The 20,332-nt window shown below is 28.2% G+C and overlaps 1 protein-coding gene across 1 annotated transcript in view; it reads right to left on the bottom strand.

Annotated features, from left to right (window-relative positions):
• LOC123297992 (beta-1-syntrophin) overlaps positions 1–20,332 on the bottom strand; it is a 297,307-nt gene that overhangs the window by 9,321 nt on the left and 267,654 nt on the right. Inside the window, exon 2 of the mRNA XM_044879839.1 lies at positions 9,780–9,968. Coding sequence (XP_044735774.1) covers positions 9,780–9,968 — 189 coding nt within the window. The remainder of the gene's footprint in view (positions 1–9,779; positions 9,969–20,332) is intronic.

The following is a 20,332-nucleotide window of genomic DNA, read 5'->3' as shown; positions in this document are numbered from 1 at the left end:
TTAGGTCAGGTGATATACAGTTTAAAAATTACGATTTTTAATTTTAATATTTTAAAAGAAAAAAGTGCTTTTATGACTCGAAATTAGAATATTTAAGTATATTTTTACATAAATTTTAACTTTTTTCAAATTTCATGATTTATTTTTGACTATAACAATAATACCCTATTAAAGAAAAATAAATTAAGCAAAGAACTCACGCAAACTAACCCTTAGAGGATTTGTTAAATCTACATTAAGAATCAGTTGAATTATCATTAATGTTTTGCTCAAGGCAAAAATTTTATATGCCCAGCTGTACTGTAGACTTATTTATAAAAGGTATGTATCATAATTCATAAATGTGTAGAAAACTTTGACAGAGTTTTAGAGATGTGTTTTGATTGCAAACTTGAAGTTAATTTTTTCTTTACATTTATTTAGTTTAACTATATTATGTTTACGTTTATCGTTAAAAAGGAAAAATATGTTTACACACATAAATATTACCATCGCATAGATATTCCAAACAAAGTGCTTTATGTAGATACAGCTATAAAATATATTTTTGAAAAATTATCAGATTTTTTTTAAAATTTATGAGTTTATGGTTTGAGGTTTTTTATTGGTAATTTTAAGAAGTTAGTTTTTACTTGGCAGCTTATGTTCAAAAGTACTTTGTGGCGGAAGTTAGACCAGACATGGGCAAATGTGACTCAGAGAAGTCCCTCAGACTTCTGTAACTAAATAACGAGCAAGACAGCGACATCCCAACCAGTGTCAACCAATAAAACGAATAAGACAGAGACAACATTTTCTTTCTACCTGTCTCATTACTATTAGAGAAACTGAGATAGGTAGAAGATTCGTATACCCGTCTCGCTTCCCCCTCTATGAGAAATGCGGGCTTGGATAACGAATAAAGTTTATGGCACACAATAAAATTATAACAATGGTGACTTTGACTTAAAATAACTCGCCCATGTCTGAGTTAGACCAAAGTGATTTAGTAAAACCAATAAACCGCCCTTGTATCATGTGTTCTTATTTGCATCGGTGTAGTAAATTTTTATACATATAAGTTGATTTAGATTCATATATAATTTAAATCATATTTTGAGGTCTGTTTATATTCCGTTTGTATATTTATCAAACTTCCAAAAGGATACCGCACATTGAATTTGACTTTTGATTAAAATTTCTTGAAACTTTATATAAAGAACCTTATACATATTGTTCGATTGGAACCTTCTAAAATCATTAATTTCGAAATTACATCGTTGCAAATAGCCAAAAGACATATCTTTTTTTTTCCTTCAATATCGTGCCCCTTATCTTAATAAAGATTGGCTGACAAAATCCCAAACTCAAAGACATTTTCGAAAAAAAATTTTTTAAAATTTAATATTACAAAATTTTCTTACAATCCAAAATTTTCTTACAACAATCAATATTCATAAGAACTTATCAATGTTAGTACGAACTGAAATTTATTGCGAATCAAATATTTGATTCTTATTTATCCCTTGTCTCCCGAATCTTGGACATCCATATCTCGAAAATTTATCGAAAATCAGACTTTTAATTATCGTCACGCTTCTCACTGATTTCACTGGTCTCGTTTCTTTCTCTTTGGTTTCACTGGTCTCGTAGAGTCTCTCGCGGTAAAAATAAATATGCATTTTTTATTCTTTAATATGTACCAGAAAATTTCTCAGTAGGATCATAAGGTAAATGGTAGATAGGAGACAATTCTTTTCGCATAACAGAGATGACTGTATATTAAATTCACATTGGTGTGGAAAAGGAGATATAAAAGAAAAACCGATTCACATTATATGGATACGTTCACGAAAATAACAAACATTTTTACTCGTATCATTAACTATTTGTAAACGCAATCATTTATCACAACAAATGAGGCCATGAAAAAATACAAATGAATTTTTTTTTTTAAAAGAAAAATAGAGGTTAAATTCATGTTGTCGGCGGTAGTAATCATACCAATGACAGGCCGGAGAATTCAATGTTTGTATGGAGCGCGTATTCGTTTCGTATATTATGTAACTTACACTGTCGGACTTAAAAAGTGACGCACCTAGAAAATTGCTTAAAAAAAAATCGGGTGCATTTGTTGACAACTATTGCGATATCTAAGAAACTCTGCATCCAATCGTTAAATTAACCTGATTTTTATACTTTTTGGCCCAAAATTACCCCATCCACTCATTAAATTCCAAAACAAATTTGTTTCCCGATTTTTTCAATTTTTCAAAGGGAGTATCCCTTAAAAAAATTGCAAAAAATCGTAAAAAAATTTGTACCTACAATATCGATAAAACTCAGTATATATAAGATAATTTTGACCCAAAAAGTACAAAAATCGGGTGCATTTCTTGACTGATTGAATAGTTTTTGAGATACGGACTAAAATCGATCCAATTATTGCGATATATCAGAAACTCTGCATTCAATCATTAAATTAACCTGTTTTTTATACTTTTTGGATCAAAATTAAACCATTCACTGAGTTTCATTAAGTTCCAAAACAAAAATTATCCCGATTTTTTCAAAGGGGTAGTTTAGAGTTCCGCACTCGAAAACCTTGTCGGGGTTTTTTAAATTTTGTTATTTTCACTTGTAGCTTCTTCTTTTTTTTGAACGGTTTCTTTCACTCTAGCAATATCGCACACATCGTTGGTACATTGTAACCAACTGAGCCACTGGGATCGGCACAAGCTTTCATAATGTCCGAAATTTTGAATTTTTCTAAATGCGCCACTTTGTAAATCCAATAGTGTAAATACTTTTTAAAGCACTGTTGGTACACACGTATATCTACCTAGTGTAAAAAGTTTTATCTACATTATATAATAAAATACAAAATATGAATATTGTATACTATACCGAAGCGTCAGCCGTGCCTCCTGGTTCTTTTTTTTCTCATATCTGTAACTTATATATATATATATATATATATATATATATATATATATATATATATATATATATATATACGAATTTATTTAAACGAATCATAAATAATTTTTCCAAAAATAAAGAAAAGCTTTTGTATAATTTCGAACAAAATACAAAAAGTATTTTTTGCGTTTTTATAAATGCGTTAAGTTATACCTACTTTGCTGTCCAATAAAATTATAGAAAATATTATTTTTTTTTTTAGTATTGTTTCAGGAGTTTTCAGCATTCCGTAGTAAAAAGGCAAATTTTCATTTAGGTAGGTACAATTGTGTACGTATGTTTCTCTTTAAATAGAGGAGCGTTGGGAAATGGGATCCTACTAAGGAAAATTGTTAATAAAACACATAATTTCTATGATTTAATTCCGGTATCTGGTTACCGGAAATCATAAAAAAATCTTAAACCTAACTAACCTTTGGCGTAAATTAAAAAAATTATAAATTCTGCCTTCTGTTTCGATTATGCCAAATTTCGGGAAATAGAAGCAAATAAGACGAAAAGATAGACGATCAATAAAAATTAGTCTTTCAGCATTTTGAAGGGTTTGTGTGAAAAATTCATAAAATTGCCAAAATTTGTATCACAGTTGTGGTCTAATTTACCACAATCGAATCAAAAAAATTCGATAAAAATAATCGATTTACCGTTGTATTCACCAGTTTTTGCTCTGTCGGGTTTCTTTTGTTATAATAAAATTTCCACATTCTAGTAAGGAATCGATTAAATCCACAAAAAGTACTTCTTTGAAAAAGCATGATCGCACCTGTAAGAATTCGAAGCATTCTTAACTAATAAAGCCGCCAAAATAGGCAAAGTAATATACAGAGTGAACCATTATAATTGATAAGTTAAAAAATTTTGAAGGGTAACGAAAATACAAAACCATTTAAAAAAAAACTGTTGTGCTAAAATTGTGACATTTTTTAGGTAACTGTGACCTTCATTACTAAAAAGAGACAGAATAATACTTTTTCTTGTTTGAAACAGCCTTTCGCCTTCAATAATTTTTTTGTTTGAAACATTTTTTCGTAAAAGTTAGACATAAAATGATTGTAAAAATATACTATTTTTGCATTGAATTAATTTTGTAACTATTTGATTCTCGAAATAATGTTGCGGAAAAAGTATGTTTGTTTTTATTTAAGGAACAACTTACTAATTTCTCAGAATCACCGTGAAGATCAAGATCCAATAATTTTAAGTGTATAAAAGATATCCCCCTATTCTTCAGTATCGTTGGTTACATTAAAAGATATTTTGACTTATACATTAAAATGGTGCACCTTGTATATTAGTAGAAAGACGTAACAAGACTCGTAGAGAAATACAGAAATTATTATTTTTTTTTTTAAATTTTAAGAAATTAGGCTAAATTTTTGAACGAAAAATCCAAATTTTGTCAGTAATCCGACCCATAATCCGAATATATAAACCTTAAACGAGTATTACATAAACTTTATTGAAGATAGTACATTTTACGAAATACTTTTTTTAATTTAACATAAATTTTTCTATACAATCATACAATCCCAGCAATCCGAACAAATCCAATGAGTTTGAATTAGTGAGACTCTACTGAATGTCTCTATTATTTTTTAAATAATAGAGCAGTAAGTAATGTAACGAAATCATTTGTTGAATTGAAATGTTAAAAATGATAACCGAGTTTTGTGCACCCCCTAAAACATTTCTATATGTGTAAAAATCATTTCCTACAAAGCCGTGCTTACAATATAAGAAACGCATCATGTACGTGTGTATTGCGATAAACGAAGTCGGTATGTTCACAGCTTATATTTCTCAGAAAAGTGAAAATAAATAATTCTCTTATAAGTATTTCTCTCCTCGACTCTCTTTTCATAAACCGGAGAGGTTATGAGGAGACAAATATTAAAGTAACGTACAATTTACATAAAATTGTAGAAGATTGAATTTTTATACAACTTGCATGGTAAGTTTAACAGAAATATATTTTTATAGTTTGGTTTATTGTGGAAATCAAACGGGAAATTATTATTTATCAGCTATATTCATATGAAGAAAATTGATTTAATTCATGATGGAATTTGAAAATACTACATGAATCAGAAAATAATTTAGTATCGGTTTTTAGAATGAAACTCTTTTTTTTTATAAATATTTGAAATTAGTAAAATATATAAATCTTGAACTAAAAATTAAACAGTAATTAAACTGCTTTTTGTAATATCGTAAAGACTTAATAATAACTGACTCGACTCGTGGAAGAATTTCTTAGTGCGGATACTTGTAGCTAACCCGTGATCGATTCTTAGTACATTTTTATTCGGAGAACATGTTTTAAAAATAGTTCAATTTGTTAGTTGTTTTATTTTGTAAGTTGTTGCATTCAGTATTAATTAGGAGAACATTTATAAAAACTGTGTCGTTCGAAACATGATCGCCTAATCAAATGACACTTAATTTTGTTACTCTTGGATTTATTATGCGGTTTTGAGATTTTAAATCTCAAATTTAGGAGAAGCGGTACATTTTTAGATCGTCAGTCTATTTTTTGTCTTTAGCCAGTACGTTTACGATACCTTGAAAATGAATATAAGTCATGGAATTTGATAGAAGAATAAGGAAGGTGAAGTGGGTTGTGGCAAAACGTTTTTTTAGTTTTTTTAAGATTAGTACAATTAGTTTTAGAACCATTTACTGAACCGTACTGAATTCCGATTGTTTCAACACGCACTTGTTGAATTTATATTTAATATTTGCATTATATTGTTCTTAGAATATAATATAATTTTTTTTTCAAATTTCATAAATTTCATTTCAAATAAAAATATAAAGCCTTGAGATCAGGGGTGGATTTATTTATTTTCCACCTTTAGATAATGAATATAAACTACGTTTAATACTTTATGAAATATTATACTTTGTTATGAAAATATTTTATTCTTTAGTGATTTTGGTAAAACAATTTAAAAGAAATCATTTTTATCGGCCGGCCACAGTAAAAATTTCCTGTATCATAATAGCGTTTCTTTGATTAAAAGTGCATTTTTACCCGACTGTCAAGGAGGAGCTATGTTTTTCGCGGGGGTATCCTGTATTTACGAATGTTTGTAAATTTCTTTAATACCTCCTCGTATCGCCCAAATAGCTCTATGAATTTCCACAGTTAAAGTATCGTTATCTTCGTCTTAAAAAGCCAAGTATGCTTAGATAATTGAAAAGTCTTCTCTTTGGCAAATAATAAAACCTACGTTAATAAAAAAATTATAATCAAACCTATCGAAATAAAGCAAATTTAAAAGGGATTACAAATTAATATAAGTTATTATGTTTTAATTAGGAATATTAAATTAATTTAAAAGCTTCTAATATATTTAATAATTGTGCCGGTACACTAAAAAGTCTAAGATAAAATTAATAATTTAAAAAATCAAAAACCTGACTGCATTAAATCAAAATTGAAATAATAAAAAATCTACTAGTTTACATAGCAGTCAGCTCAACTTCATTAAAATCTAGAACATTTCAAATATTCCCAATAATAGGCCCCGAATATTAAAGTCGTAAACTACTGGACTTGTTTTTATATTTCAGCTTTTTATTTAACACAGTCGTGCTTTTTGATTTTTGATTGATTTATATAATTTTTTAACTCTTAAGTGTTAAAAATATTGATGATTGAAGGTTAAAAATTACTGCAATTTATTATAAAGGTTTTTTGATCGCTTTTGGATTTCATCAATAAGTAATTCGGTATCAAAAAAATACCTAGATTTATTTTTTGCATTCTTTATGGAAACACGCGATAAAATGTAGTTCAATTAACCTATACTGCGCGATTAAGTTAGATGTTATAGCGTAAATTGCAACGTATATTTGTGTCCTTGGACTAGTTAAAAGATTACTACTTGATTTTGTAGTGTTAGGCCGAATTCTTAGAACAATCGTATGTTTACATAATATGCAAAATAGTTGATTTAAATGATAAATTAGTTTTAGAATATTTCCATTGTTTTTGTATTTTTATTATTATTATTTAATCCTTTGAAGAAGAGGGGGCGAGTTTCTGATAGGATATAAGAAGATCATGACTTTGAGAAAATTAGAGACAGATATTAAGATTTTATTGCTTATTTTAACAGAAGTTATTCATTTACTTAAAAATATTATGAAATGGAATTATCCCAATTATGATTTAAAAAGCATAAATACTTATAAAAGAATACTTAAAAAGATAATGAAGTCGTTATTAAGCAAAAAGAATTTACTTTTTAAATAATTCTCATACTTTTATATTACGAACATTTAAGTGTACAGCTATATAAGCCAAATAGGTACTTGCCGAATTTCATCTCACTTTAATGGGAGCACATATCCTTCGATAAACAAGTAGCAGTAAAAATTGTAATTATTTTATTTCTTCAGGATATTTGTAGAAAAAAAAACTTAGATACATATTATAATATAACATAATACTTACAACGGTAGTTGATTAAATTAATCGACTTAGTTATACAATGGAAAGTTTTCGTTTTTTTATTCACACATAATTAATTCTGTTAGAAAATGTTTCCATCTGTTATAGCAAAGCAAATATATAGCTTCTATACTCATCGGCGTGATCAAACAAAGATCGTGCTCCATATCACCAGTATATATTATAGTTTTGATCGACCGAAGATTGTAGACTACTAGTTAAAAACTTTGTGGCCGTGAATGTTTTTGATCAGAACAATCTGAAGAACATTTTGGGGGCCGTTTGAAAAGTTTCACAGAAAGCCATTTTCCTAGTCATATACTAAAACTATAATATATGCGTAGCTTAGATGGCCCATAGCTCGGTACTACCCTTTAAAAAATTTTGTGGTTGTGAGAGCTTTTGATCAGAACGATCCGAATACCATTTTCGGGGCAGTTTGAAAAAGTTTCAGAGAAAACCATTTTTCTATCTTATCGTGCAGGGTCCTTTTTATTTTAAAATTTCAATTTGACTTACATTAAACAAGCAATAAATTGCAAAATTACAACCGATAATTAACAAAAGCTGTATCTCGTTAATCGTCCCCGATTCAAAAAACTGCAAAGCAACTTTTTGGTGGAAATCCTCCAGCGATGTAGAATTCCTGGTATTTTTTGTTTGTATAGTTAAATTAGATAATCTGTTTAGAAGTATGGATAGTTAAACGGTTTTAGAAGATATACAAGAACTTGGTGCCTTTATACATTTATGTTTTTTATCAGATATTTCTTACATATAAACAAACTTTGATTAGTTACTATTTAATTAGACAACAGAAAGTTTGATAATATTCATACTCAATAAAATTCTAATTGGTATTTATCTTTAAACTATTGCAAATTATGTTCATTCATGGATTTTGGTTATTAGATTGCTACGTTTTAATCATTTTTAAGCTATCCAATTTAAACAATGATAGTACTTTCATTAAAGAGTAAAGTTTTTAAAAGATTGAAAGAGAAATCGGCAATATAAGATAAACAGAAACCTTTTTTAGACAAAGTCATTGAAAAATGCCATTTTCCTACGTTTATTGTTAGTTTATAAGAAATTTAATTAACCCCTTCCACGTAAACACTAGTAATGCTTAAAGATTTTCGATAAAAGTCTTGTTTCTAATATCCGACTCAACTAGAGAAATATGTTATGTCCTAAACGTGTGTATTTGTTTTTGTGAAAGGTTGTTTTATCGAGAGTGTTCTGATATGTTTCTAAAAAATCTGTTGACATTGGAGAGATTCCAAGAGTAAATAAATAATAGTTAAAAAAAAACTAAAATACACACTGTTGATACTAGAAACTGAACTAAAATGTAGAAAATAATTATTTAAATTCAAAAAAATAATTTTATCGTAAAAAAAGCGTGGGGTGTCGTAAAGGTATCGTAAAAAACCGGAATTGTTAAAAAAAACATTTAATCTAGAAATTTAAAATGGAAATCACTATTTTGAACTAGTTGAATCAAAAATAAAGTACACAAAATAGTTGAAAAGGAGTTGAAAAAATTGCATTCGTGTCTAGAACTCGAATAGCCTAATTGGTAGGGCACTTGACATGAATCCAAGAGGTCCGGGTTCGAGTCCTGGTTCGAGTGTATTTTTTTCAATTCTCTTTAATTAAGATTACTAGGCAAGATATTTGTCAATTTAGTTTACGAATGTGTAACATATTATATATCAAAATTAGTTGAATAGACCATGATGTAAATATTGTGTGCATGATTGGATGTAAACAACAATAATAAGTAATAATAATAAATAAGTGGATAAACAAATTAAAAATTCATTGAGTTGAAAAAATTGCATTCGTGTCTAGAACTCGAATAGCCTAATTGGTAGGGCACTTGACATGAATCCAAGAGGTCCGGGTTCGAGTCCTGGTTCGAGTGTATTTTTTTCAATTCTCTTTAACTAAGATTACTAGGCAAGATATTTGTCAATTTAGTTTACGAATGTGTAACATATTATATATCAAAATTAGTTGAATAGACCATGATGTAAATATTGTGTGCATGATTGGATGTAAACAACAATAATAAGTAATGAAAAGGCCTTAGTTAACAAAAAAAATTAAAAATACAAGGGTTAAAAAACATAAAATTGAAATATTTTTTATTGCGTATATGATTTTTTAAATAATCGATTTAATCGAAATATCAGAATGAGAAAATGTAAATTTAACCATTGATTCAGGATAAAATTACTAATTTAGTACTTCCAAAAATCAATTGGACAAATTAATATAATTTATGTTCAGTGTATTTATGATGTAACTATCGGAAACATTAAGTTATTAGTTATGTTATTGCCAAACTTACCTGGATCAGGATGTTTATAATTTCTAACCAAATGACATAATTGTAATGGGAGATATCTTGTATCCGATCGTTGTGGTGATTTAGGACTAGGTGGTGTTCCTGATAAAAATCCACGTTGTAATTCCCATCCTACTTCGGATATAATACTAGCCTTACGAAAATACGGTGTTACTTCACGTAAATATTTTACTGTAACAAGAAAAAAAACTTTATTACTATATTTAAAAAAAATTAAAGGGATCATATTTTTAAAAAAAATGTCTAATTTGGTCGTAAAGATATATTATCTGGGGTAGTAAAATAAAAAAAAACTTAAAAAAAAAGACAGCTAAAGCATAAAATAAAACTAATTTCCTTTTGAGCAATTAATTTTTGAAGCCAAGCGCAACCATACCCTTCCAGGAAAATTATTGATAGAATAATTAATTTAATTTTTTACTTTTTTGTCCATTTTTTTCAAAATTGATTCCATTATTGCAAATGTTGTGTAGTGATAATAAGTTTTCAGTTTGAAACACTTTACAATATACAGTGTGTCCCCGGATAGAGGTAACTATACTTGTAAATTTTCTTATTTTGCATTTTAAGAAAAAAGTCATTGTTTATAAGAAGTTTTGCTTATTATGATAAGTATGTAGGAATATTTAAAACTTCTAAATAGTGTATTGGGTAGCCAAAAATTTGGTATCACTATTTTTTTTTTGATAAACTACCCTTCGTTTTTAAAAATTGACAAAATGTTACTAAAAAAAGTTACTCGAAATTAACAATTATGATTCTATACAAAATATCAAGAAGATATTTCCAAATTTGGCAATTCCATTCTTATTGATTGTTTATCCGAGAAAATAAATTTTCTTATTAATTTTCTAAACTAGCCCACAAAAAATTACACTTTCGGATTGTACATGTTAATTGATTTATTATTATTTTCTTTCTTACATTTTTTTTTTATAAATAGAGCTTTTGTTCAAATAAAAAATGCTATAATTAAAGTACACGGATCTTCTTGATATTTTTTATAGAATCATAATTTTTAATTGCGAGTAACTTTTCTTAGTAATATTTCACGAATTTATAAAAAAGAAGGGTAGTTTACCAAAACTAAAAATAGTGACTCCAAATTTTTGGCTACCCTGTACATTATTAAGAAGTTTTAAATATACCTACATACTTTTCAGAATAAGCAAAACTTCTTATAAAGAATGACTTTTTTTCTTAAAATGCAAAATAAGGAAATTTACAAGTATAGTTACCTCTATCGGACACACTATATTTCTTTCTTTCAGAAAGGTTGATTTTATTTGTTTTGAAGTGTACACGTTCCCTAATGAATTTGAAAATATCCATGGATAAATTCAAACACTGATAATGTGTATTTTATAGTTGGGACGATGATTTGTAGTATTTGAGATTGTCAACAAGTGAACAAATTAGTTTCAAACCTTTCAAAAGATGAAAAAAGGGTCTTCTAGCTTTTTGTATTAGAAAATTATGATAGTTTTGTATAAATTTCAATAAATAATGCGGTACTTTGCACGTATAGTTTTTTGTATAGCAGGGAAGAACAATGTCTGTATAAAATTTGTTGAAGTTTATTCTATGAGTTAAAAACCATTCATTAACAAACTATAGTTTATTGGAATAATTAATTTGACGAAAATACTTTTTTTGAATGAAGTGTAGGTGTATCCTTAGCCGTCTAAAGTAAAAAAAATTTTTCCCAACTTACTCTCTTCCCGCACTGTTTTCCATTCGACAAATTTATTTGTGTGTACTCAAATTACTATTCAAATACAAATATTTAATCTACACATTGAGGTGAATCTGAAATTTTATTTTAACCCCCGAACCAAAAAGAAGGATGTAATAAGTTTGATCATTATTTGATTTTTTTGTTCTGTTTCAAAGGTAATTTGATGAAGATTGTTCTAAATTTCACTTGTATTTCATTTTTCTTAAGTTCCGACTCTAATTATGGTCTGAGCGGATTGATATTAGGACTTAGAGCATACATTTTTATTTTTTTATTTTGAAGACTTCGCACTTAAAGAAATATTTGGTTTTTACTTTTTTCAAGAACTAGCATCAAAAATTTATGGAAATCAACTTTTAATCGAAATTTCTTTGATCTTTTTTAAACTGATATGATATGTAAAGAGATTAAGGGCGAATTTTTTGAAATTCTTGAAGGATACCTTAATTTTTTTAAATCGAATTTGATTCGATCCATCTTGTAAATACTTGTCTCGGTAATTTCAATCCTCAAGGCAACTTCTTGAAGACGGGAATATCGGGAACTTTGTCGATAATTTTTTCTTTTTACTCAAAAACATCTCCAACAATATTTTGTCGTATAGAAAGTTATTCTGATGTATCATTTTGAGTTCTACTAGAAACACTCAAATTTTTTTCATCAAGGAGATGAAAATGAACAGAGCAGTTTTGAGCCATTTCCTATTCCTATATATCTAAACCAGATCACGTCTACCTTCAGGTGGTCGTGACTTTGCAGAAGTTTATAATAAATTTATATTTTTCTTTACTTGTTGTTCTCTACTCAAAGAAAGTTGTTTTATATAATTGTAGAGACGGGTTATACTTTGTGGAACTAAATAATTTAGGATTTGAAGAAATAAAACTTCCAATTTTCTTTGCTTAGTCTTATATTTTGTTTTTAATATTTTAATAATTTAAAAATACATTAGACGAGATATTAGATGAAACATGTCATGTTTTAAATAATTAAAATATTAAAAAATTTAAACAGGCTAAGCCAAGACAATTTGTTTCTTCAAAGTTGTGTTTCTTGAAATCCTAAAAATAAGTTGTTTTAATTTCACTTGAAGGATTTCAACCGGAGAAACAAGTTGTTATTCTATATTTTATGAAAATTTACTTTCATTACACAAGCAGATGGGTGAAGGTCGACCTTAATTCGTATCTTAGACTTTTATAAACATAAATACGGATAATACGGATAGCCGCAAGGCAGCAAAACTTTATAAATGTTGTACTTTACTATTGAATGGTTTCGAATAACATTTTGTTGTAAATAAAACTATACTTTTGTTGTGTATAAGTAATAAATTTAAGGTTATTATTTTATAGCAATTATAGCATGTAAATACAGTATATTATGTGTTAAAAAGGTCATGTATCAATTAAATTAGATTACATATATAATAAGAAATAATTAAACTTTATAGTCACTTGTTTTCTTGGTTCATTAAGGAAGTTATGATGTGCACTATGCAATGTAAAAATGTACATAGTCAAGTAAAGAACATGATATACTGGCATATGCCTAAATAATATTATTTGATGGCAATTTTGCTTATATAATCGGTTTTGATAAGAAAGATTTTGATTTGGTTAGTAATTGAGCGGATTTACGCTTATTCTACTGAAGGCATTACAACAAACTTTTAGGTACCAATCTCTAATTGTATGGATTTAGGCTTTTAGTTCGTTTGTAAAATGTATATTAAACAAGCCGTCGGGTGGCTCTGGTACGACCCTTGAGGTTTCCACGAATAACTTCCCAGTATAATAAAGAGTTATAAAAAATAAAAAACTCAACCAACTCGAAACGATTCTGAATGTTCTTTCGAAATTACCGTTAATACGCTTCAATAAAGCCTCAACGGATTCGAAATTATTTTTTAGTTCGCGCCATATCGATCAGGGAAAAAAATTTCACCGATTCGAAACGACTCGAACGAATGTTATGAAAATCTTTTCATATTATGATATGTGTAATAATAACTAATATAACTGCAAGAAAATAGTTACCAATTCTTACAAATTTATTTTCAAGAGTTAATATTCCGTTTAAGGATTATATAGTATAAGCGATAAGTGGTATAAAAAATCAATTTTCAGTGAATTTGCAACGATTAGTTTGATCCTCTTACGTTTGACGTTCCCTTAATGACTTGAATTTTTTTCAAATCGTTAATTTTCTCTGGAAGATAATACTATATATACTTGACTTATTCCAAATAACAGTCCAATCAGAAGACTTTTGAACATCGAGTGCCGAAATAATCGATAGCTCAAAAATGGACCAAAATATGCTTCACCTTATATTCACAAAATCTCTTACATTTGTAAATTTTCCAAAAAAAATTTTAATAGATCAAAAAAACCAAAGATGAAACACAGCACGCAATTCAATTATATCTTCTATCTTATATCTTCTAGTCTAAGATTACATTCATTTTATTTGGCCAGTTCACCAATTGCAGTCGCTGGGGTAACATTACTTTGTCTACAATGGAAAAGTTTACGAAATAGTGAATCAGAAAAATATATACGTTTAGAATATTATTAGATGCTTTCTAATAAATTTTTCACGTTTTCTTATTGTAATCTATATTTTGGTGTATATTCCCTAAATAGTAACTTTTCATGAAGCGTTAATGAGCAATATCAGTGTTTTCGTTAATCGGATTTCAGGCTAAAATAGAGAGAACAGCTTTAAAATGCATGAGAGATACTCTTTTAGTTTGGCTTTTTACATTCTGGGGGCTCCGCCTTCATGAAATAGTTAGTCGTGTCCATTCCTGAGAAAGATGACGGAATGAATTAATCAAATTCTAAATCACTCGGAATATGGCGCTGATCATGTTAAAAAAATTATCCATGGTACTTTAACGTGAAAAGTTCTTCTCTTTGAGACTTTAAGAACTTTTTAGTAACAGAGATAATACTTAAAAATTCGTAAGTTGATCAGATGTAGAATATCAAGTATTCTTTTCTTAACGGTTCTACTTGGCCATTGGTCATTTTGCTTCTCAAAAAGTTTATTACAGTAATTTTTTGTGGGCCTACGCCACGATGGCCTATACTAACCATATGATGATAAGATAACCTTTTAAACAATTACACTATTTAACAATTTTCTTCTTGTTCATTCATTTAAAATAAATGTATGTCGTTTAATATTCTTTTTTTTGAAAAAAAATTTTTAGTTATTTATAAATTATTTTATATTTTTTATTTCAATAAAATGCGCGTTCTTTTAGTCCTTTAAAATCGTAAGAAAAAATAAATCACGAGTCGCATCAAAGTTTCTTCAATAATTTTTAAATGTTCAGTAACAAATATTTCGAACAAATTAATTAATGGTAAAATAACGAGGTAATGTAGGGTGAAATACGATTGTTTACAAAAACAAATGGGTATTTATTAGAGCAAAAAAAAAACAAAAAACTTTCATCTAACATTTTAATTAATTTTGACAGTAAAAAAGGTATTTCATTAGAACATGTTTTTATTAAAAACGATAGTCCTCTTACTTTTTTATGTAAATCGTTATTATTATGATTATGATTATGATTATGATTATGATTATTATTATTATTATTACTGTTATTTGCATTCTACAGCTTTTTTTTCATTCGAAATAAATATTGAAAATAAAGTTTGTCAAAGTATTTTGCATAAAAAAAAATTAGTAAAAACTTCCGACGTAATGGAATCCAAACGACCATATGTTACACATTTTAAAACCAATAGTATAAAGTCAGTATTTTTATTTTGATATAAAACTGTACCTTTGGGATCTGATTAAGGTTGTTGCTCGTTGCAACATGTTAAGAAATTTACAGAGTTTGAAAGCGATTTATCACACTGTTTATGAGATTAAAATTGAAATATTTTACATGTACAGCTTAGTAGAAATTGCAATATCTTTATGGAAAACTAATATCTACTAAAATGATATGCTTAAAATGAGCTTTAAAAAATGAAGATTATTCATTACATAGTTTCGACTAAAAATTTAAAATAGGCACACACTTAAACGATAATTTTTAGTGAATAAGATACGGAAAAAATTGTGTGGATAACACAACTACAGTAGAGTATTGTGATTGTAATAGAAAAAATTATAGTAGAAGTATTCCACTGGTACAATATTAAAAATTATATCTCATTTCATTACAAACTACAAAAGTCTTACCGTCCGTATAATCAAAAACTTTTTGACAATATTATAGCGGAGCAACATCCTTAATAAAAATGAACAAACCTTGGAATTTTTCGTATAATAGTGTGAGTGAACGTAGCCCTAACGTAGTTTAATCCTGAGAAAAGGTAATATTGAAAGAGCTGCGATGGTATTGATGAATATCTCGCCTGTTTTATCGGCCGTGGAAGGTCTTTTAGTTGTTTCAGTGTAGATTAAAACGCCTGGATTAACTTTAACAATGTGGTATCGTTAGAATCTGGTTACAGTACGCTATGTCAGTATGATTTGTCTTTAGTTAACCAAAAAAAAAATAACTGCGGGTTTCTTTAATAGACAATTTAGATCCCAAACGGTAAGAGATAGGATAACACTTTGAGTTAGAAAGTCGATCCTCATAAAAAAAATAACATTAACTTTAAAAACTGACCCTTTTCATGGAGATTCCGAAAATTTTTATTTTTATATACATTGTTGGCCGAATTTAGCTGAAGAAAGAGCGAAAGTCAACATTTCATTTTCAAAATTCCAAACACGTCAACTAATTTCAACAAATAAGGTACCATTTCAAACGGGCCAATGGTCCGTTTAACATAGAAGGAGGTATAAAAAACGAATATCGGGAACGTGAGGCCTCGTATTGAACCGATTTCAAAAAAAACCATTAGATACTAGCCCGTAAGATAAGTCTCGCCTCGATATTAGACACATGTTCATATAAAATTTTGTGTGTGTTTTATTGCAAAAATAAGTTACGAAAGTTTTGCAAGCATATTTGCGTACACCACTGTAATAAATTTGGGAAAACAACTAAACAAATGGCGATGCTGTTCAAAATTAGTTCAGTTTAGAGAATTCTATTTAGGTAAAAAGGTAATTTAACGGGGAGTTTTCTAACCTTCGTCTCAAGTGCGAGTTTAGGGTGCAGTTCCCAAAGCATTGTGTCGAGCATTTTGAAAATTTTGAAAATTTCACTTTTTTACCTACGAATAGTTCATAAGACATTCAATCTTAAATTGCAATACAATGAAAGATTGATTTATCTTATATTACATATGAAAATAATAGAACTTCTCCTAGTATTCGTGGAAAATAGGTTAGAAACCACATTACACAATGATACTACCATAACAATAAGAATACAACGTAGACAGTCACCACCATATTCCTTGAATTCAACAAAAATAAAAATAATATTTTTGTATAGTCGAACACAATTAATTCGAACCGAATTAAATTTGCATCCAAAACTTAAATTTTCGTGACATTCGCACGTTTTTTACTTGCTTATTATTTTAAATATTTATTGCTTTATTGAAATAATAAACATTTCAAATATCGATATTTATGTCCTATTAATCATATGATTTGTAGGGAGAGGGGTTAGTTTTCGTCATGAACTATTATATAGAGGTGACAAAGAATGTAGAGCAACGACACGAACGTGAGAAGCGTAAAAAATGGACGAATTTAGTTTGACGTAGTCCATTTCTTTCGGTCTTTAATATTGTATTTTAAACAGAAACTTTCCGAAAAAGAGCGCTGAAAATTAATTATAGTATATATAGAAAATATATATTAATATGGTAGAAACTTTGTAAATCTAAATATGTTTTTCTTCTCATCGTTCGACCATATTTGTTAAATCTTTAAAACTAAAATGTGTATCTGTACCTACTTTTTAGTTTTAAAGAATTTCAATAAAAAATATTTGATAGTTTTTAAATAGAACTAAAAAGAATAAAATAATGAAAATATTTTTATTGTACGGCAAAATTCAATGTTAAAAAGCGTGGGATGTATTAGAGTGTTTAGGTATTTTTATATCCAATCTACTTGAAAGATATTGAGCACCTTACGCTTTAGAACATTAATTTTTTAATTATACATAATTGAAATTATGTAATTATTTTTCACTTTTAAAACAAAGTAGGTTAAGGTAGTACCAGCATGAAATCACTTTTCGACAGATTTGGCCGAATTTTTTTTCTCGGGTTTATAATAGCTTTATTTATAAATTCCTAAAATTTCATAATTTTTGACCGTTTAGATCGCGAGATATTTAAAGACAAAGTTCGCGATTTTGAGGGTCATGTCCCATTTAAAGCATGTAAAATGTCCGGTCTCTCCAACTATTTTTTATGATATTATTATATATTGAAGAAAAAGTAGAAAAAAATGTTTATACAATATAATTCTAAAAAAAAAATTTAGAAATTAATTTTCACTTTCGAGATATTAATTTTGACGTAAATTGATCGAAATTGGGACGTTGGCATAATTATTTTCCATTTTAAACGGTCAAAATTTCTGAAACTTTGGGAATTAATAGTAAGCATTATTAAATTTAATTTTTCGTTAAATTCTGTCGAAAAAAAAATTGTACCATTGCTTTAACAGAAACTGCAAATACCATGCTGGAAATACCTTAAAAAAGACTTTTTATTTAATTTTTTTGAAATATGAACACATCCCAAATGGAATAGCGATTTCTACAAACTTGATATAGAAGCTGAAGACACAAAAAATTATTAGTAATATATTTTTTTGGTTCATGTGCTGTCTTTCCGCATTGTTCTGGACCCAATTTATTTTCCAAATTTACCATTTGTGCACGATAAGCTAATTTGTCGTCTTCGATGAGCAATTGGACCTTTTCCAAACACGAAAAATCGTGCAGAAAGAGAAAGCTAGCCCCGCAAACAAAAAACTGAAATAGTAGAAGTACTATAACTTCTTTCTTGCATATCATCTACTCTCGTGTGCAATTCAAAATAGCACAGTATATCGTTTTGATACTACAATTCAGCTTGATTCAATTTTATTGCATTGATTTGTATAAGAAATAAATTTATGTATATAAGATACATTATATTCATGCATAAATTATTTACGTGAAATTAAGGAAATCAAACAAAAACATTGCATACAGCAGCTCTCAGCAGCCAGAATCATGTGATAGATGAAAGAATGTGATATTAGTAGAAACATCGCAGAATAATACTACAGACAACAAATAGATTTACTTGAAGGGGAGAGTGAAGTACCATTGATCAAAATTTATAGGGGATCGGACTAGATTTTTTTTACCACTTCTGATAAACAATTCTCACTTCACGAATAGAAAAGAATTTTTACTAGTTTGCAAGATATGACTGTAGAAAATTCCTAATCAAACAATACCAGAAGATACCAATTAGTGACGTCGTACGTGGGTATCGCCATAGAGATTACATATAAAACTATGTTTTTGCTTCTTCGTTTTTTAATCAATTTAAATTTTACTTTCAAATTTTGTCATTTTGTAAATAGACTATTATTTCTACAGATTTTGTACTTCTTTGATAATTTAAATGTTAAACAACTACCAACAAACAATATACGATCAAGACAATGTATGTGACCCATGCTACAATATCATAATTTACCATGATTTGAACCTTAACGTATCGCCCCCACCGATTGAATTTGATTACACCCTCCTTCAAGATAATCTTTACAGTACACTCAAGGGAATAGTATTATACGACAAGTTTCTCTTATTGGCCTTTTCTTCTCTGAATGTTACAGGATTAACTGGTACCTATTTTTATTGGCTCTTTGTGAATGATAAAGTATCTCTGGAGGCAGTGGTTAAAAAATATGCGATTTAAACAGTAAAACACCAATCTATAAATAAATGAACAGAAAAGCAAAACTTCAAGCTAGTAAAAATCTTATTTCTATTTTACTTGAAAAAAATGCTAATTTATAACAAAGGCCTGCAAGTAAAAAAAACTGTATACGATTTTTTAACTGTTTCTTATAGAATTTTACTCACTAGCCAATAAACAAATTCTATCACGTTACGTTTTCTTTCACATTTGGTTTGATAAATTGTAAATTCGAGGAATTCGAGGAGATAATAGGAAGGATACTGACATAAAAGAGAACCTTGCAGTCTTGGAATTTCGACTAATCGTATTTCAAGAAAATAAAAATACCTGATTAATCTGTGACAACCCATGTGGGAAACAGAAGATAAACAGCAAAAAAATGCTCGGATGAGCATCAAAAAGAAGAAGAAAGAATATTAAGGTAAAGGTAAAGTTGTTTCAAAGATAAAAAACGTAAACTGACAATTTCCTATTTTTCGAATTCTTCTTACGAGTAAACCTTTCAATTGTAATCGTTCCAATTTTTGGATTTTTTAAATGATTATTGCAAGAAGATTAGTTGCTATTGTAACGGTCTGGTGGATAAGATCTCACATTTATTACTTCAGTTTAGGTAACAACCTATACTGTTAGAAACTGGACTTCGAAACTTCAAAACAGTTGTATTTATTTCTGTTCAATATTTAATATCATATGTAGGAACAAGATCTTACACTATCTCACAGATAGTAATAATATCTGTCGAAATATCATAGAGTGATTCAAGGTAAAATGTATCCGAGTAACGAGTACCTACATATTACCCTATATATTACTACACTGTAGTACAATATCGTATGTTACTATACATGATACTAGTATAGCTACTATATAGTATAGATGGTTATAATGATATATATCTCATTCCGTATCCTATGAAACTA

The sequence above is a fragment of the Chrysoperla carnea genome, chromosome 4 (assembly GCF_905475395.1).
Source record: "Chrysoperla carnea chromosome 4, inChrCarn1.1, whole genome shotgun sequence".
Lineage (NCBI taxonomy): Eukaryota > Metazoa > Arthropoda > Insecta > Neuroptera > Chrysopidae > Chrysoperla > Chrysoperla carnea.
Note: the sequence above shows the minus strand (reverse complement) of the source record. Positions and strands in the feature narration are given on the sequence as shown.